The sequence below is a fragment of the Corvus moneduloides genome, chromosome 18 (assembly GCF_009650955.1).
Source record: "Corvus moneduloides isolate bCorMon1 chromosome 18, bCorMon1.pri, whole genome shotgun sequence".
Classification (NCBI taxonomy): domain Eukaryota; kingdom Metazoa; phylum Chordata; class Aves; order Passeriformes; family Corvidae; genus Corvus; species Corvus moneduloides.
Window position 1 is genome coordinate 12,631,913 of NC_045493.1, and position 20,305 is coordinate 12,652,217.

Below are 20,305 nucleotides of genomic sequence, written 5' to 3' on the forward strand. Positions count from 1 at the left end.
CTGAACATCCCACAGGGTCCGGACCTGGCACCACGGGGCAGGATGCTCTGTGCAGCACAGCCAGCGGGACCTCTGGCAGGTCACACCAGTGAGAGCCAGGGCAGACACTCGGCCACAGAGCGCCTGCAGCACCAGCCTCCCTGTCAGCCACCACGCTGCCCAGGCACCCAAAATGCCCATGGAATTTCCTTCCTTGCCAATGCCACCATTGGCATTGGGAGAAGCACCCACCTTTGAGGTTTGATATTGCACAGCCACTGCAAACACTGCTCCCCACATGTCCCTACTACCTCCTGAGGCAGGCTGGATAGGGAGCACGGCTTAGGAATACATGCGTGTGTCATGTAACCAGCTCCCAGGGCCTGGAGCCCCTGCTCCCAAGGTCTGGAACGCCTCAGGCCCCGCTGCCACCCACTGCCACACAGCCTGGCTTCTCACGACCGCACGTGGCACCCTCCACTCATGGGAGAAACCACAAAGCAAAACAAGCCGCTGCCAAAACAACAAGGGGAGGAAGAGGAATGTCTGCCGGCAACTTGGCTTTGATTGCTTGTGTCCCAGGGCTGGGTTTGATGCTGTTGGCTGTGGAAGCAAGTCAAAAAAAATCAAAGGGCCAGGCTCAGATTTCGTAAGAATGATAGAGAGCATGGGGATCACTCGGTCCAGCTCAAACTGTGACAGCTCTGAGTGGGGCTGCTCCTCTACCAGCAAACAGCCAACTCTGCAACACGATCATCACATGGCAGGGATGGAGAACACCGAGGCTGTGCCCAGTGTCCCGGGAGACATGGACAGGCCCTGAGCACATTCACCAGCGCAGCTCTAGGGCACCACAGGCCACAAAACACAGCCAGTGCCAGCACCAAAGCGCTGGCAGCTGCAGCCAGGCTGCCCTGCCATGCCGTGGGAAAGCCCCGTGCCATCTCCCAGGCTGCTAGTCCTGGGGGCATGCAGCATGCCAGGGGTGAGGAGAGGGGCTGGACCCCGCATCACTTGCCAGACCACAGGACAGGCATGCCCGGGTGCACTCACCCGAGCGTGGGCTCATCTTGGGCAGCACTGGGAGCCTGCTGGGCACAGGAACCGTTCAGGCAGGGCCCTGTGCGGCTCAGCCCAGCACAGCTGGCACTGCTGCCTTCCCACCACTCGCTCTGTGATATCAGGGAGGCACTGAAGTGATTTTTACAGGACCCTACTCACCAGATCCCTCCTTGAACCACTGAGGGCTTTTCCATAAGAGGAAATGTTTCTTTTCTGGGTTGCTGCTGAGTTTTTTAAAAAGTGATTTGATTGCTTGTGAAGGGAAAAATGACCCGAAGGGAAGAGAGCGTAACGTTTGGAAGCAGTGGAGATGAGCCCCCGCTCTGTCCCAGGCAGGGAACACGTGTTTTCTCTTCCCTGTGGTTTGCTCTACCCCGCTCCCCCCTGCTCGCAGCCCCCTGGCCACACGCCGGCCCCTCTTCCAAGCCCTGCCAACAGAGGAAGGTGCCAGGTCAGCAGTTTGTGGGATGCAGAGCAGCATCCACACACGCCACGAACAACCAGGGGCAAAGCAAGCCCTGTATCCTTGTGGAAGCAGATTTCTGGGATTTTCAGCTGTGCCTGCTTCAGAAAGGAATTCAGCAATGACATGACCTATTTCCCATCCATTCCTAGTCAAACCTGGATCACAACAACAGATAAAACAACTCATCCCAAAGTCCAACTGCAATGAAGATGCTGCAGGTCCCTTGCTGGGATCAGCAATGGATCCTCGCCTGGATCCCAAACCGTGCCCGAGGAGTACTCACGTGGGCAGGGGCGTGGTGCAGCACTCTCTGCGAGGACACATCGACCTGCCGCTGGAGAAACACGGGTCCGAACCTGGGGGCCAACTGGAATAGGGGCTCACCTCACTGAAGTGACTGTTCTGTTACTGCTACCTGCAGATGTGATCAAGCAGCACAAAAGAGCCCGGCTGTGAGGGCCAAAGGGTCCATCAGGGAGGGCTCCATCAGCAGCCTGTGCCGGTGCTGTCCCTGCCCGCTGGTGCCTGTCCCTGCTCTGAGCCCACAAGTCTCCCTGCTGTCCCTGCACTGTCACCAGCCCACTTGGGGACCTGGGGACCAAGCAGCCATCCTCCTGTGGCAATGCATCCTCTGATTCTTCTCCCAAATATGGCTATGTCATTCTCATTAATTCACCCCCAAAACGGCAGCTGGGATTTCAGGAATGCAAGTTTCCATTGTGTTTGCCCGACTGTGCTGCCTGGAGGGGCGGCAGGGCTGCGGGAAAGCTGCTGCACCCTTGTGATGGGGGACCAGGCACAATGGACCTTATGGGGCACACCTGGGGGATCAAGGCGAGTCCAGACTGAAAGAACAGGTGCCAGGGGAGGGTTACAGAATCTATCTCAACGCGAACATCACTGCCTCACACCTCACCCACCTCCTGCACAGGCATCCTAACATAAACCTCACTGGTGACTGCAGGTTTAAAGGGTGACAGCCTGCACTGAGTGCCCAAGGGACAAACACTCTGTGAGATGTTTCTTCCTGTGAGGCTGCACTTGAGCAGGACCAGGACCACAGGGTCTGACCAAGTTCAGCTTCTCATTGGTCCTGCAGCCTCAGCCTGACTTCCCTGGCCATCAGCAGCCCTGTCACACTGCAGGTTTCTCCAAAAAAAATGAGCCAAATTCAAGCCCTTTCATATTCCAGCAGTGACATTCCCCTGGCAGGAGATGAACCCATGCCCCAGTACTGACATCCCTGGCATCATTCCCAACCAGGCAAACTACTGCATCACAGACCGGCCCTGCTCATCCGCAGATAATTTCGGCGCTGTTTTAGGTACAACACTCCAGTCAGCACAGCTTTAGATGCCTGCAGAATAATTTCTTGGTATTTGTGGCACAAAGTTTACTGGCCACATCCAGGGCTGTGTCTGTATGATGTGCTGCATGATTAAACCAAGATTTTTTGACAAGTATTTCCCTGCATCTGGAAGAGAAGTTGTCAAACCCTTTATCACTAACGAGGAGCTGCTCCCCGGACTGATGAAGATCAAATGGTTCCCAGAAACAAGTATCATTCCTCTCATTAGCTGCTGTGGTTACTGGAGTGGGGGCACTTGCACAATTTGCAGAGTTAGAGCAGTTTGCTGAGCTCTGGATCTGATCCCTGGGGAGGGAGGAGAGGCACTGGCATGGCAAGGCTGGAGCATGGCAGGAGATCTGCTCCTGCACTGGGGACAGGGTGCAGGGAACCCTGGAGTCGTGGGCAGGCACTGCTTGGAATCCCAAACCCTGCCAGCCCCTGCTAGTGTGACAGGGCTGCTGGTGGCCAGGGAAACCTGCTTGGCCAGGTTCTTCTTAATGCTCCAGGACCCATATGATATCAAACCTGGCCAGATCCTGCTGGGATGGTGCTTCTGCCAAAAAAGTAAGCGGGCTGTTTATAAAAATCTGGGTTGGGACTGTTTATCCACGTTGGTGAGGGGAATGGTTTGTGCTTGAGGAGGGCGGGACAGACGGCGGGACAGATAATTCGATTTGGGTTTTGGCAGGGGACGGGGAAGAGGGTGGGCCTGGGAAAGGCTGTCGGGCCTGCCAGGGGACCGTGCTGGCTGCTGACAGGTCACACCGTGGTCCCCGCCCTGCCAGCACGGCTCTGGCACCGCTCTCGGCGCAGGAAGGGGGCTCCGGGCAGCTCCAGTCCCCCAGGAGCGAGTCCTCGAAAGTGTCGGCGCTAACACACGGCCCTTCGGCCAGGGAATACGTGAGCACTGTCTGACAGCTCTGCGTCCCTCCACCATGACTTCATCCCCTCTGAGTCATCCCTGAGGCGGGCAGGCGGCTCCTCCAGCTACCCATCGTCCTGTGGCTGACAGACTGACCCATCGTCCTGTGGCTGACAGACTGACCCATCGTCCTGTGGCTGACAGACTGACCCATCGTCCCCCTGCCGACAGACTGACCATTGATGGCTTTGCCTGGTGGGATGGTCCTCCACCTGCCCATCCCAGCAGTGCGTGGGAGACAATGGCTTTTCCCCCCCAAGGAATTCACCGGCAGGAAGCGTATCTGGGATGCTGCGGCTGCTCCACTACCACGAGGGCAATGTTACTCCAAAATCAATGCGAATTTACTCTGGAATAAAAACCTCACGCTCCAAACGGAATAATTATGTTGAAGTAGAGTCACTTTCCTTGCAGCCCGGTTTCAGGCCAACACCTGTGTTCCCACAGCCTGGAAAAACAGCTTCCCAAAGAATGAAGCACACGGTGCTTCATTTTTGGTGTCCCTGCTACAGAATGCAGGAGGTTCAGAGAGAGACACTGAAATATCCTGAAGAGCCACTGCCACAGACCCAGAGCTGTATGGACACATCCACACAAGGGCTTGTCATTACAACATCATGCAAATTTATGCTTATTACTGTACGCTGACTATTGGATCAGATTGTTCTACCACGGCACAAATTCTCTTTTTTTCAATGAGAAATGACAACAAGGAAGCTATTTCTCTTCCCATCAATCCCCCCCCCCCGCAGTGTTCTATTGCCTTCTCATACACAAACACAGAGGATTATTTAAGAAATATCTTAATCTCAGGAGCCTCAATATTATGCATTGTGACCCACTGGATGTGGGTACCTTCCACTGAGCAGTGCCATGGAAGGCGGCGTGCCGGGAGCATCCTGCCTCGGAGTGGGCAGCTGCTCCATTTTCTGACAAACTGGAAGTGGAGTCATGTGAAGCCCCTGCTCTTGGCAGGAGATTTTTAGCAGTAAGTAGCAGCTTTATGAGGAATATCCTCTGCCAGGGGACCATCAGCCAGGGACCAGTGGGATTCTTATTTTTTAATGGACTTTTAATAAGTAGGCCACAAAGACAGTCTTGACAGAGAGTAGCTTTTTTCTACGTGTAATTATCTCCCCTTCGCTCTCAAGCTCCCTGCAGCCTCCAAGAGCAAATAAGACCACCAACCACTCAGTGAGAAAAGGAGCAAGAAACCAGCATAGGGCCACTTGAAATGCTCTTTGTATCAGATCTCATCCGCTCTCCTCTCATCTGATACAAAAAACCAACCTCTCCTCCCCTCCTCTAAATTAATTAAAGCTCAGCTTTTGGTGTTTAACTGCTCCAACCCTTACCAGCAGGAAAACATATGCTTGGAGCATGGGCAATGCTGGGAACACGATGCCATGCCTCCCAGTGCTGCAGGAAGGCTGTCTACGATTCTGTCTCCTCCCTGCACATTGCCCATTCCTGTGTGTCCCACTGTGTCTCCTGTCCTTCATCCTCTCACCAAGTCTTGTTCCTGATACTCGGCAGGTAATGGCAGAGCTGCCAGTGCCACATCAGCCCAGTGCTGCTGCTCCTCAGTCACAGTCTCCACTCCTCACCAGGCCCCATGGGAAACAGAACGAGGGTTCCAAACAATCCAGGATCCCTTGGGAACAAGCAGGGAACAAGCAAGGTGCTGGCTGAGCCTTTGGGACAGGTTACTCCCAAATGAGCACTCCTGCAGCACAGGCAGAATTTGAGCCGCTTCTGAAAAGACTCACTGAGCATCCCTCCATCCCAGCCCTCCAGGTCTGCCAGTATCTGACCTCTCCCACGATGGTCTGTGCAGTCACACACTGACCCAGTCTGGTCTGGGGAAGCGGATCCCATCAGCACCACACCCAGGGGAGACCCTGGCTCTGTGAAGAGGTGCAAGGGAGACGCTTCACTGCTCCCACCAGCTTCTGGCAAGATTTTTAACAACTTATTCGTCCCTTTATTACCTTAAAATGCCACCCTAAAACGAGTCTCTCCCCAGCAGAGCCTTCCTCTGCAGCACAGACCCAGCCCCTCAGCAGCAGTGTGCCCTTCCCAAGCCTGCACGCAGGCTCTTCCAGCACTCCCCTCATGCAGTCTCGCAGGAAATGGATGCAAATACCAGAGGTATCACAGCACAAAGTCTGAGTTTCAAAACCCCCCCAAGATCTCTGTGGGAGAGCTGCTCCAGGCTGAACACAGCAGCTGCTGTTCTGCACCTCTCTCCTACTGTGAATCATGCAGCCAGCCCTTGGCTCTTAAAGCTTGTCTGAACATCCCACCTTCCACCTGAGCATCCAACAGTAATGGGAAATATTCACTGTGTTGCTTCCTCCCAGACTCAGGGGGACTCCTCTTTCAAAAGCAATGATGTTCTGGCTGAGGTCTGCTTCAGGGGAGGTGCAAATCATTCTCTTTGGTGCGATTCCTACTTGCAAAACAGTCCCTCAGTTGATGAAGCAAGTCCCTGCTTCTAAAGGCTGGCACTGAACAAGGCTCCAAAGGGCAGCAGACGTCTCCCCTGCTTGGGCTGGATCGTGTGGAAAGCATCGTGGGAAATTCTGCAACTAGCTATGCTTTGGATCATTCTAAAACCCAAAACACAAACAGTCCCTGCTGGGTGCAGGATGGGCAGGTCTGCGGCTGCTGGGGTAGGTAGGCAGATGCAGAGCAAAGCCTCTCACTCTCCACACTTGCTCAATTTAACACTGAAACCAGAATGAGCTGTGCTGAATGTCTCCACCGCTAACAAGAAACAAATGTGGCCTCATGTTCTAGTTGCTGTGATCTAACAAAACAGACCATGGTAAACACTATAAAAATGTACTGGAGGGAACCACCCTGTGTTTGCTGGGAGAGGGACTGGATAATCTAATAGGGCTTTATCCATCTCTAATGTCTCTGAAAAAAAGAAGGGAAAATTGGGCCCCGTCCATGACATTCGTCATGTGCTAGCTATTCTGATGTCTTAATGCTGCAGAAATCAAATTGGAGTGAGGCTACCTATCTGCTTCCCAATCAGGATCCAGGCCCAAGTGCTGCTTTTTATGGCCATGCAGCGTGAAGATCTGCTGATGTCAGTGGTGTCACGGGCAAGGCCAGTTTTTCCATCCTTATCCCCACATTATCTGGGGAAATAGTCCCTTTGTGGCTACGTCACTCTCCTTGTGACATGAATAATTACTCACTTCATGGACCTGGGGATCCACCAGCAGGACCTGACTCTGGCTGGAGGCATTCATGGGGATAAGGCATCTGGCCAAAAGGTTAGCACTGATCTGTGTTCCTGGGTATCATGGTATCAGCAGCAAAACTGCCAAGGTCATGTCTAGATTTGTATCTTGGCCACAGTAATGGTAAGGGTTGACTCAGTCACCTGCCCCCAGGCACCTTCTGGTGCCCTGGTATCTGCTCTGCTCTTGAACAAAGGGTTAAGGGTCTCCGCTAGCTTCAGTGCCAAATCTGCCAGCCCCACAGGAGACCCCCACGGGGATCCTGGACACCCTTTGGCACTTCAGATGGATTTGTATGCTTCTGCTCAGGTGTCACCAGAAGTCACTTCCACCCAAGTCATTCTTCTCCCATACCTTTTCCTATAGGAAGAGCCTTGGGCAGGCTCTGCAAAGCAGGAGCCCCACCCAGCTCCCAGGAGCTCAGTCACCATTGGCAGCTCAGCTGCCATCTCCAGAGAGAGAGACACAGACCCCACCTGGTTCTTGCACACAGCCCAGGCTGCATGGGCAACCCCATGCTACTGACACACAGCCAGGTTTTCCACAGTCACTCCATCCCCTTTTTTTAAGCATCTTGGATTTGTTTGGTTTTTTTTAAAGACACTGTGACCTCGGCATGGGGATGGACAAACACCAAGTGCCATTAATAAACAGCATGGTCTGAAAAGCTACGCAGAGCACAACCACAGCCCCATCACAGCCTGCAAGCAAGATCTCCATGTGGGAAGGGGGGAAAAGCAGCATTTGGGGGGCTCAGAGAAAGTGCTGCAGCTCCTTGCTCAGCCTGAGGGATGACGCTTCCACGCGCTCCTCCAGCTCTTACCTGGCTCTTCCCGCGCCGCCGGTAATTCCTTCTTACAAGGTTCTTGTAATTCTCATTCTTCTTGGTCAGGTAGTAATAGAGGACACAGTCAGCCACCGTCTGCAATGACACGGGCAAGTCAGGGAACAGAAGGTCCTGTCCTCGTGTGCTGTTGGGGCACAGACTTCCAGCAGCAGCGTTCAGAACTGGTCATCACCAGGTCTCCTGCTGCTCCTGAAGACCTGCAGCCCAACAGCTTCCCCACACCTCCCTCCCTAAGGCTTCCAATGGAACTGGAAGAGGGGCACAATGCACGGTGTCCTGGTAAAGCAGGCTCAGCTCTTCCAAAGGACAGACCAGGGCGGTCCTGCGGGCGTGCGGAGATGGAGATGGGGTGCTGAGCAGAGATCACCCCGTGTTAGAAGCAAAGCAGGGGGAAGGGCTGACCCCAGATGACCATGGCAACCAGAGGCAGATGAAGGAGCCGCCTGTCAGCCCCTGTTGCAGTTACACGAGGCACAACCTGCCAAGCGACTGTCAGCTGGTGTTACTTCCAGCCGCTCAGCTCGCGCGCGCACGACTTTGTCGTGGGCAAACTGAGATCCCAGCGCTCAGAAGCTGCCATCCCAACTCCACTGGTTGGCTCCATAAGCACCATCACAGATTGGACACGTTAGGAAAACAAGGAGCCACGGCCAGGACATACCCTGCTCCTGAGCAGCACAGAGTGTGCCACGCTGGGAGAAGTCCTCTGCTGAACAGGATGGGCACCTGAACACTGCCTTGGGCTACACCTTCACATACAGGATCAGTGGCTTCATGAAGAGAAATTATCCCACAGACCCATCATGCCGCAAGTCCTCAGGAGCTTGGGGCAGCTGTGTGTGCCCGGGGGTGCCCGGGGGCTGCGCTCACTCCATCCCTCTGCGAGGAGCGGAACCATTTGCAAAAACAGATTGCAACTTTTAAAGTGTTAATTGGATCTCTTTCTAATCTAGCCCTGATTATACACACACACACACGCGAACACAAAAACTTACAGTCATCTGTTCCAAGGGCTAAGATCACTATTTTTTTATAATGCAATTTAAAAATCTATTAATTCATTACATTGAGCCATACTTTGCAGCTCTCTCCAACAGGATAATGGATGTGTTCTGTATCATAATTACAGCCTGATTTACAAACGAGTACAAATAAAATTAGAAGACATTTTACAGCTTGGAACACAGACTGGATTGTGAGCATCATCCAAGTCCCACCACTTTCGGCTTTATCGAGCGCGAAAGGATGAGGAAGGAGCCTGGGATCTTACAGCAACAGCAGCAGCACGAGGTGGCTGCTGGCCTTCCTTGCTGCTTCGGACAGGAAGGTCAAGGTCTTATAAATTATTTCCCCAGCCTGAGTTATGAGGAATCAGCGTATAATTTAGGCTGGAAGTGACCTCTGCAGGCCACCCCTGGAGAGCAGAGTGGTTCCCCCAGAGCGAGTGGACACTGTGTGTATGAAACTCTGCATGAGGCAGGCAGAGGATGCAAGTAACTAAAAGGACCAGAGAAGCAACAGCTTTCAAATGTTTCTTGTTCAGGAGAGAATCCAAGTGATGGACAGCTGTCTTTTCAGGCTGGGTCTGTCCAGGACCTGCTCATATGGCCTGTCCCATGGAAGGTACCTGGCCTTGCTCAGAATGGGACCACAGACTCACTCCTCCATCAGGTCTTTTTCTCAAACCTTTCTTCCCTCAGCCCAATTAACAGCAAAACCAAAAAGTCCAAGCAGCACAACACAGACGTCTGGGAAAGGTCAGGCAGTTCCTGTGAGCAACTATTCCTAAACACCAAGGGGGCGTGTGTGTGCTTCTAGTACATCCACCCGAACTGTTGGATGAAATGGGACTCAGTCCACCCTCAAAAACCTCTTCCTCCCTGAGCAAAGAGATCCCTCCACTTCGTGCTGGGCAGCTGGGTGCCCACCCTCTGTGCGACAGCCTGGCTGGTGCAAAATGCCTCCGGGAGGTGCTGGGAAGCAGCTCCCCCGGCAGATCACGGGGTGGGCTGCGCCGCCCACGCGCCAGGCTGGCTGCGTTCACACCTCTCGCGCTCCCAGCTCCCGTCTCTCCGCGGCTGACTCAGTCCCTGTCTCTGCAGGGAGCCGGGAGGCGTCTGGACCCTGCCCGGGGCTTGGAGCCACCGCCGCCCACAGGTGCCCAGCATCTGCTGGCAGCTCCAGCACCAAGAGCCAAGTGAAGGAGGAGAGGCAGCACAATTCAGGTTAGAGCCAGGCAGGGAGGCTTACCTTCCTGTCCAGAAAGGATGCGATCAGGCCGAAGTTCTTGGGATGCTGCATGAACCTGCAGAGCGAGAGGGAGAGGGTTACTGTGGGTGCTGGCTCTGACCCCCTCACAGCTGGGCTGCCATGCCCTGTGTGCCCAGAGCAGCAAGGCCAGCTCCCCGAGGGACTTCAGGCTTTGAGAAAATATTTGTCTGCTGCTCAGCTTCCCAGAAAGACAGGAACTTTAAATTTAGCCCAGTGGAGCAGGGCTGGTTGGGAGCTTCAATGTGCAAATGCTCATCATGGGTGGGAGAGGGAAGGAGGGCCGGCAATGCCTGACAGCTGATCATCACTCTGCTCCATGCCATGGCCACCCAAGCCTGTACCAACAGCAGGACAGGGCAAGCACAGAGGGCAGCTGCACACCTGGCCAATGCCTCAGGATCTGGCAAGGAAAGGGCGAGGAATTGCCACCACATCCCACATCATGGCTGTGGGTGGCCCCGGTGCTGAGCAGGACTCCAAGCCCTGCTGGGCTGTTGGGAGCAGCTGCAAAAGACAGGAAGGGAAACCCAAACCTCGGGAGGAAGCACAGAGCTGCCACATTGCTGAGTTGCTCAAGAGATCCCCAGTGGCACAGCAGCTCTGAGGAACGCTGCCTCATGCCCAGCAAGCGGAGGAGCTGCCAGCAAGCTCATCCCTGGCTCTGGCAGCCTGGGAGGGTACATTGCCCACTCAGGGGAAGCTGTCCCCACTAGCAGAGATGCCTCCTCCAACAAATCCCGGTGCTCAGCTGGTGGGGAAGCACCAAGGGCCAGCAAGCCCTTGGTAGGAGGTGCTGCTGCTGGCAGCACAGTTAACCAGCGCACTGCCAAAGCACAGGGAGCCCACTGAGTGGTGACTTTGTGCCAGGAGAGGTGGCCACCAGCACAGGCTCTGGCCCGGGGAGCTGAGCAGCCAGGGCGAGCCACGTTCAGCAAGTGCAGCTCTGCCAGCTCCCAGGAGCTGACAGCTCTGTGCCCAGGGGAAATGGATCGGAGGCAAAAGGTGGGAGAGCTGCGGTATGGGCAGGATATGGTGAGGAGCTCTGTGTCTCCAGCCCTGCCAGTGATTCTCTGGGACAACTGGCTGCTCTCTCTCCTGCTTTTGCTGCTCTGTCCCAGTGTCAAACTCGGAGTCAAGGCACTGAGCTGAACTCAGTGAGGGCCTGACCAACTCCAGCCACGGCAGCAGGACGTGGGTGCTGTCACCCCGTGTTGATGCTGTTCTTGAGGCAGAACTCCCATACAGTTTGGGTGGCACTGCAAGATCCCTGTCACTGTAACTGGTCACCAGAACAAAAAAGAAACCATAAATGCTGGGGGGGGAGGAAAAAAGCAAAGCAGACAGGCTGCTCAGACAACCTGGGATGAGGACACAGAGCCAGAGCTGGCTCCTCACTCTGTACACAGCACAAACACAGGGCTGACCACAGGACAGGGTTTTCAAGGCCATGCTATCAAGGATGCTAACACACTGCCGGGGGCAATGCAGATAACAATCCACTCTTTTTCATGGGCCAGGCCATCTCCCCGTAACGAGAGATGGATGCTGCACTCTAACACTGCCCAGCACGACACAGCCTCGATGCCTGAGCAGCACCCGGCTCCTTCACCAGCAAACCACAGCTTCCCTGGGAGCAGGCCAGCGATGGGCTCTCAACAGAGACCTGAAATGCTGCCCAGAAGCAAATCAAATCAGGTTCTTCCTCGTGGTTATGTTCTGACAGCTAAAATAGTTCAGACCTGGAGCTTGTCAGCCTTGCAGTGCCTGCCTGTTTACTCCAAGAGTCCCCGCCAACTGGGCTGAACAAAAGGTTGAACCAGGTTTTCCTGGTCTCAGGAGGAGGCCAGCTCTAGGTCACGATCATGGATGACACAACTCCAGTTCACCTTAAAAACCCAGGCTAGAAGCTGCAGCACAGCAGGCAGCTCGGCTACCAGCACACCAGGATGGGGGAGAGCCAGAGCAGGACTCCCTACACCCTCCTCACAGCTCCTGAGCACCAATCTCTCAAAATGAGCTTTGTGAGAGCCCTGAAACCCTGCTGTATTTATGCCTCAAGCTCTGCATCACCCACAGTGATGACACAGAATCCACCGTGCACTGCAGGATGCACACACTGGGTGTGGATTCTTCCAGCCCCATTAGCCAGGCACAGCCCTGCCATTAAAGACCGAGTAATTAGCCTTTGCGTCATTTGTGGCAAGCCTCGCTGTTTGGAGTGGCACATTTTAAGGCTAATTAGCAATGAGGATTCTCCTCTATCAAAGGCTTGGAGCTGGTTTGCTTGTTTTGTTCTTTTTCGGTCCATCTTGGCAATTAATTATTTCAGCTGCAAACAGGAGTCCTGATGAGCAGGGGGAGGAGGAGGGATCCTGGACACAGAGAGGCTTCCAGCATGGCTGGCCATAGGCATGCTGGTAATCCATGGAGCCATCCCCTGCTTGTCTGGAAGCCAGACTGAGTGGTGCTGCTGCTCAGGACACCCGACCCTCAGGTCCACAGCAGAGAGCAATACTAGAGCTCATCCTGCTGAAAGCTGAACTCCAGCTCTGCTTTTACAGACACTCACAGCACACTGGGGGCACCAAGGATACTCCAGTCCTCCATGCAAACACACCTGGGTCCCTGCTGGGCTCTGGGCTACAAGGGAGTCTGGATGTGAGACCAAGTTGAGCACCCACATCTTGGCTGACAGCGCAGTGGTACCCAGGGAAGGGATCAGCCACTCCCTAAGTGATCTCACTTGATAGAGCAAAGCTGTTCTCAAGCACTGCTTGCAAACAGGAGAAAGCACCACAGCCAGAGTCTGCACGTGTCTGATGTGGGAACGCATCCATGGAAACAGCAGCCGGTGGCAAATCCTGCAGACAGCAGGATGGAGCACTGAGGGATCGGCACCAGCTGGAAGCTGCAGCATGACGGGGTCTACATAAGGGGCTTGGATGTTGACAGCCCCAAAAATCCCCTGGACACACAGTGCCCAAAGGACAGCACGTAAATCCAGAAAGGCAATGTGTGTATGGAGTGTTGGGTTTCACCGGCGCTGTCGTTAAACTGGGAATGCTGATACAACAACGAATGCAAAAGCTGAAAAACTTCCCCTTCCCACCCTGCCACGAGCAGCAGCTTTCCACAGCCCAGCACAGGGGCAGGAATACCCCGAACATGCAGCAACGCCTGAAGTTTCTGTGCAGGAGCATCACTCTGTGCCCAGGTTCAAGATAACATAGCAACAAGATGTGTCCGTGGGGGACAAGTGGGAAATTCCTCAGTGGGCTGGGGCTCCAGCTGAAGCCCTGCACGGATCCTGCCCACACTCCCCATGGGCTGCACAGAGAGGTGTGTGGGCTGCACTCACTTTTCCCGGAAGGTCTCCTTCTCCTGTTCGCTCCACATGTTCATCACCTGCCGGTCCTTGTAGACCTTCATGGGGTCATCCATGAGGCCGTTCATGTTGATGAATTTAATGCGCTGCTGGTCAGCATCGTAGAGCATGGGCGGGATGACGGCGAGCTGGCGCATCTGCTTCTCCAGGTTCTTTGGGGAAAGCAGAGAGAACAGTTGGTCAGCACCACGGGCCCGTGGGGACTGCAGGGGACAGATGTTCGAGAGGAAAAGGACAGGCGGAGGAACAGGAGAATTCAAAAGCAAGCGCTAGACAGCTTTATTGCCAGAGTAATTGTAAATTAAACGCTAAAAGAGGCTATCGCTGTCAGCCAGGAAACAATTAATCTTTCATTTTGGTATAAAAGGCTTCAAGATCCTGTGTGGAAATGTCTGACTTAAGCAAAACAGCTCCTGACTGTGACGAGGAAAAAGTCAAAGCAGCGGTGGCGCAGGGAATGCCAACCCCTTCCCGGCCATCAAACCCACAAGCCACACCGAGGTTCAGCCCCCACCCCAATTGTGAGGGAAGCAACCAGCTTTGCAAAGCTTCCTGAAAGGGTGGGCAGAGGGAGACATCATGCTTCCCTTCCACAGGAGTCCTGAATTGTTCCAGGAGGTTTCAAATGTCACCATAAAGGGGCTGTCATTCCTTACTGCAACACCCTGGGACATAATCTGATGCCTCTACTCAATCCTACGGAGCACAAAGTTCATCCAAAGCTCCAGCTGCACACCAGGACTGGACAGACTGGGCACACTGGTTTCCTTAAGTATTTGCAACAGAGAGGCCAACATGATGTCTCATTTGTGCTGTCTTCTGCTCAAATGCCAGGACTGTCCCTTCAGCTGAGTTGCTGGTGATCCCCTGGCACAGGTCCACTCTGGGGATGAAGAGATGCTCTGGCCAGCCCCTTTCAATACCACCATCACTCTGAGTCCTCCCTGTCACCTGGGATGTCACTGCTCAGACAAACTCCAACCCTTGCCCAGGAAGGGCAGGGCTCAAGTGCTGCTGTTTTAATTTACAGCCAGATGCTGGTCTGGTTCCTGGGAGAACAGTAGTGGCCAACCCTTCCAGGAAGCTGCTGACTCTGGCCTTCCCAGTGCTGATCTGCTTCCCTGCTACGCCTGACCAGACCCAACCTCCTCCTCTTCCTAAAACACAGCTCTCTGCACAGACATGGACATTTCAACACATGTGAGCACCTTCCCCATCCTCACTAGGACACCTCCTGTTTAGAAACTGGCTGCTCCAGATGTCTCCTCATGGTGGGAGGTGAGGGACAGCTCAAACCTGGGTAACTGCAGACTGCCCCTGGTGACAGGAGAAGCCCCTGTGCAGAGCAGAGAGGATGCTGATGGAAGCAATGCCCACAGCTGAGGACACAGGGCCTCTCAGGGTGCCAAGCAGTGCCACTTCACCCCACCAGCCAGACCTCCCTCCTCTCCAGCAACATGCTGGGGCGGAGAGCTGGCCCTGCTGCCAGAGATGCTCCCCAGCTCTCACCTCCCTGCTCCTTCCAACCCTGTGGAAGAGCTGGAAGCTCTTAAGGTCTGCTCTCAGACAAGCAAAGCAGAGGTTTGGGGCTCAGCAGGCAGCTGTCAGGGTGGAGTTTAGCAGCACAGGGTGCAGGAGCATGGAGGTGATCAGCTAACGCTCCACGTGGCCAGGACCTCTGCAGAGTCTGAAATTTCCCTTTGCTTCCAAGATCCATGTCCTCCATGTTATCACCTTAACTGGCTAAGAGCAAAGTGCCTGGGATCCCAGACAGGGATCAGCTGTGGTGCGCAGGCAGCAAACATCCCAGCTATTGCTGGGCAATGGCTGCTCTCCCCTCCCAAACTGCAGCTCGCCTCCGTGCCAAGAGAGCAGAACCCTTGTGAAACCAGATCCAAACGAAGCCGAGGTCACGGGGACATTTCAAGATGAATGGAGCACTCCCAGAAGATGTGGGCCAACTGGCTCACGTACAAACCATTCATTCCATAGGATTCCCCTGTGTCAAGCCACACAGCCCATTCAAAACAAAATGAAACAGAAAAACCCCTCCACCCAGCAGTCTGGGCGCTGGCTCCCTTCCCTTCCCATCTTCACTTCCAGTATAAACCACAGCCAGGAGGTGTTTGTGGGGTGCTACCCAGGATGAGCAGCACGCTGGGGTTTCAGGTCCCTTAGAGACAGCCAAATGCTGATAAACTGGCCACCAGCTCCATGTTTTGCTCTGGCAGAAATTTGCTCCATTACATCTCTCACATGGCTGGGAAGATGCCGATGCGAATTAAATAAACCCCTAACTTTGGATCCTGTCCAGAAAGTGTGTTAGGCATCATGGTAACCTCCCCAACCTCAGTGGGACCTAAAGTTAGTGGGATTTGGCATAGGGTTTCACTGTGTGACCTGGCAGTCCTGTCTTGGCTTCCTTGGAGAAGACAGAGTGAGGGGTCAAGAGGAGGAGAAAGGAGAAGCTGGTCTCACCTCTTGCTCCGAGAGCCCGTCGATGATTTCTGACACCTCGTGCTCACTGCGTGCAGCTGACATGGAGAGCCCGCCACTGCCCCTCTGTCCTACCCTGCTGGGAAAGGGCAGCGACACACTCAGGCACTGATGCTCCATTTCATAAGCAGCAAACCACATTCAAGACCATCTGGACCTCTATAACAGCCACATCCCAATGTTCCACCCAGGCCACCCCCTCCCACACTGCGGGCATGGCGCCTGCACTTAAGGCTAGCAGATTGAGAGCCTCAAACCCCCTTCCTTACCTGTACCAGCTGCCTGGATTGCTAGAACACAAGGACAATTCATGCCCAACCACACTCTCCCCCACATTTTCTCCTGCTCACCCCACCACAGCAATGGCACAAAGGTGTTGGTGTTAGCACCGAGCCCTTAGCACTGTGCCACCACATCTGGTTTGCAAACGCTGTGGGAAGTTTTAAATCAAACCCATCCATTGACATCTTTCCCTTCCACAGCCACACGTCCCAAGGAATTACAACTTTTCTCATTAAGCAGGTAAAAAATTAGAACATTTCTCAGTACCATTTCTCCCTTTCTCTTTCAGACAAATTAAAGCCATCAGTGAGGGAGTTTGGACTCACCCAGTTGTTAGTGGGGCACAAGGATGGGATGCTGGGCAGAAGGGTTTAGGTTTTGTGCATATCAGGTGACCCCAGGCAAGATGCCAGGGCTGAAATGGGAAGGACAGGGAGTTTTCAGCAAAAAGGGTGGAGATCATGAAATCGTGTCTCCTCCTGGCAGAAAACAACATGACCTCAACTGCACTTCCAATGAGGAGAGGAAAATGGACAGGGGATGGGAGAGACAGGGGACATCCCTTCCAGCGAGACTGTGGTCATTCCAAATAACCTCTGCAGATGTTTCTGCTCCCATCAAAGCATGTGTGTGTATTAAATCATCAACATGACCAAATGCACCTGCAAGTCTTGTACATCTTAATTTGGGCACACCAATAAGGCAGGAATTAGTGCTATCCCAGCCAGCTGGCCGGCACAAGGGAGCTACCCCTGGCTCTGATGTGGCCAGCTGGGAGATCAGCAGGAGAGGTGAGACAGGCAGTCACATTCCTGACATTTTTCCTCCTTTTGGCTCTGTGCTGAGCCACCCTGGGGAAAAAGCAGCAAGACTCATGTCTGCTGGCTTCTGCCTTTGACTAGAGAGGGAGAAAAGGGACCGAGAGCCATCCCAGCCTGCTCCTCCCGCAAACAAATCCCACACCCATTCCCAAAGAAAAAAGAAAGGCTGTCTGATACCAGCTCAGCCCCTTCCTACCGCTTCTCCTCTAACCTCTGCATGCGCTCTTGCAGTTCGCGCTGCTTCCGGATCTCCGGGAATTGCTTCTCATAGTATTCCCGCACTTTGCTCTCCTTGGCACGGCGCCGGGGGTTGTTTTCGATGCGCTCCACTTTTTTTTCCCAGGCCTCCATCAGCTGGTCATAGCGCTGGCAAAACTTCTGTTCCTGAAAGGGCAGAGGGAGAGAGGGAGCTCAGAGACGTGCCTGGGAAGGGCAACTCCTCCAGGCCTGGCCCTCGATGGCTGCTCAGGCTGAGCATGAGTCATGTTGCTTAAAGAAATACAATTTATTAGGATGTGGACATGCTCCAGGGCCTGGGACCAACCCAAGGGTGAATTCTCAAAACAGGCCATCAGGTACCCTCAGGCTCTCCTCTTCCAGGCCCAACATGTTTGGTGGAATCAGGACTCTTGCCCAGCATGGCTCTGCCCACCCCTCACATCTGCTTGAGCATCCTCTGGCCCACCAGCTGCTTGATTTGGCAGCCAAAGGCCCTGTGCTGGGGAGGGAGCCCCTGCTCCACACCCCAGGAGAGAGCAAGGTGCCTGCCTGAGGCCACTGAGCAAGGAGGGACCGAAACATGGCCCTGGGAGGAGGCACAGGGGGTGGGAGAGCTGGTCCCCACTGTGTGAGCAGGGTGTGCAGGGCTGTAATTTTGGAGCCACCAGCTCACCATGCTGAGGAGGGCTTGCCATGGTGCCCAAGGCCAGGCACCCCTTCCTACCCACACACGCCAGCTCCAGCATTCATGGCTCTGTGCTGGCAATGACAATGGGACTGGGGCCATGGGGCAGCTCCCTGCAAGGGCCTGACTCCCCAAAATCTAGAGCCAGGCACCCAGCCCCTGCCCACAGCCATACAGCATGGCAGCCTGGCCACACACTCAGCTCCTTCACCATCCTAGAAAGCAAAAGCACTTTTGCAGCTGTTGCTCCTCCTTTTTGGCCCATGTGACAAGACAAGCACATCTGACAGCAAACCCAGGCCATGCCAAAACGCAGGGCTGCAAAGGGTTTCCACACCATGTCCTCCCGGGTGACATTCTCATGGCACACCCACCCAGCCACCCACCAGGTCCAGCCCTGCACTTCTGACTGGTATTTATGGGACAAGCCTGGTAACACTGATATGATTTGCAGCACAAATGAATCTCCTCCCATTACGCCCCAAATCTCTTCTCCCTCCTCCAGCCACACACTTGCTGGAGGAGAACGCCCACAGAAGGGAAAGGTCCATGGTGGGAAGAGACCCAACAGCCACTGCAGTGGCAGCAGCGATGGTGCCCAGCCTCAGCTGAGAGCAGCTGGGGGACCAGAGGGGTTTCAAGGTTTCAGTTTGAGTCAGACAAACACCTTCCAAGCCCCAAATCAGGAAATGAAAGCAGATGCTGCTCTAATGGCAAACCCCAGGTCAACTCCTGACCCTGACACTGCTTTCCAGAATGGGCGGCTCAGCACCAGCACACTCAGCGCCACTCTGCACTGCAGCAGAGACACAGGGAATCCGGACCTCAAAGAAATAAACCCATCTCGTGCCACCACTCCCCTATGACGGGAAGTCTGAGGCTGCAGGATTTCCCAGATGCACTTTGTTCTCGTCCCGTTTGCTCTTGGCCACGAAGAAAAATTGGGAGAGGTAAAAAACCCCAAACCAATGGAAATACACAGCAACCTGCAGCTTGTGTCACACCAATCCTGGCACATGGGTTTGGTTTGGCCATCCTGGACCTGGCAACAACCCAAGAACAGCAACACATCTTTGATTTCCTTGGCCTTTTGGAGACACTTCAACAATAATGTGGGGCAGACAAAGCACCTCAAGCCCTCGAGCTGAGCCAGATTAACACTCTCCCCTGAAAATAAATCAATTCCCATTTGCATGCCTGGAGCCAGAGACTGTCCTGCCCTGCATGGATGCAGGGGAGCTGCTTGGGTTTCACCAGGAGCTGAAGGAAACAGCCACAAGATAAAAGCAATGAAGGAGGACAGAAATTAAAATGCCCTGAAAGTCCACATGGGGAATCTCACGCTTTGGGCGAGGAGCTACAGGTAACACCAACAGCCTGCGGCAGCTTGGCAAAATCACAGCTGCTGCGTTTTCACCTCTCCCAAAGCAATGCCATCAGCCCCCTGAAAATGAGAGCTCCCACCCTGCCAGCAAATCTGCTACATCCTCCTGCTTTCAGAGCATCACATTTGGGAAGAAGCTAAAAATACCCCATGAAGTTTATGAAGTCTCAGCACCAGGAGGCAGCCGGTGCCCGGTGCTGCCAGCCTGAGGCACGGCTGGGGGAGAGCCCAGCACGAGGGCTCGGTCTGGTGAGAAGCCTTGAGGCTTTGAAAGGTTCGTCATTCCCTGTGGGAATGAGCCAGTGCTGGGTCCCGCAGAGCCACCGCCCCAGCAGAGCCACCTGGCACAGCCCTGGCTGCTTCACAGCCAGCAGGGCGGCTCTTTTTCCTCCTTTTCTTCCACTCCTTGGAGCAACTTGACAAAAGCTTTATCCAGAATTCCTCTTTTAAGGAAGTGGCATTTGAAGACGGAAAAAGCAACATCAACGTCACGCTGCTGATTCCCCAGCAGCTCGCAACCTGGCAGCAGGGCAGCAGCACCAAAGCTTCCCCCTCACACAGCTCTGCCCTCCAGAGCACAGCTTCATGATGGACTGGCTGAGCACTTCCTTAATGCCCTTCCCACCACACAAACTTCAAACCCCACTGCAGCGGGGCTGGGCTGCGGCATCCCCATCCAGTGCTTGTTGCTCCAGCTGGGACACACGCTCCCTGCCATCTCCTGCATCCTTCCAAAGCCAAGATTACAGGCACCTTACATCACCGTGAACTCCTCAGATCGTCACAGCTCCACCACCAGGAGAAGCTCCTGGTCAGGCACTTCAGGAACAGAAGCATCTATTCCTTCTCCAGGCATCCTCTGAGCAGCCCTAAGCAAG

At 54.3% G+C, this 20,305-nt stretch overlaps 1 protein-coding gene across 14 annotated transcripts in view; it reads right to left on the reverse strand.

Annotated features, from left to right (window-relative positions):
• Window positions 1-20,305, reverse strand: part of NCOR2 (nuclear receptor corepressor 2) — a 228,319-nt gene that overhangs the window by 61,918 nt on the left and 146,096 nt on the right. For 7 of the 14 annotated variants that reach the window (XM_032128350.1, XM_032128357.1, XM_032128355.1 and 4 more), the window contains 5 exons: window positions 17,336-17,523; window positions 16,019-16,115; window positions 13,514-13,692; window positions 10,135-10,189; window positions 7,861-7,959 (listed from right to left, as the gene is read on the reverse strand). In XM_032128350.1, the coding sequence (XP_031984241.1) occupies window positions 7,861-7,959; window positions 10,135-10,189; window positions 13,514-13,692; window positions 16,019-16,115; window positions 17,336-17,523 (618 nt within the window). The remainder of the gene's footprint in view (window positions 1-7,860; window positions 7,960-10,134; window positions 10,190-13,513; window positions 13,693-16,018; window positions 16,116-17,335; window positions 17,524-20,305) is intronic. The other 7 variants (XM_032128353.1, XM_032128363.1, XM_032128352.1 and 4 more) reach the window with 3 other exon arrangements.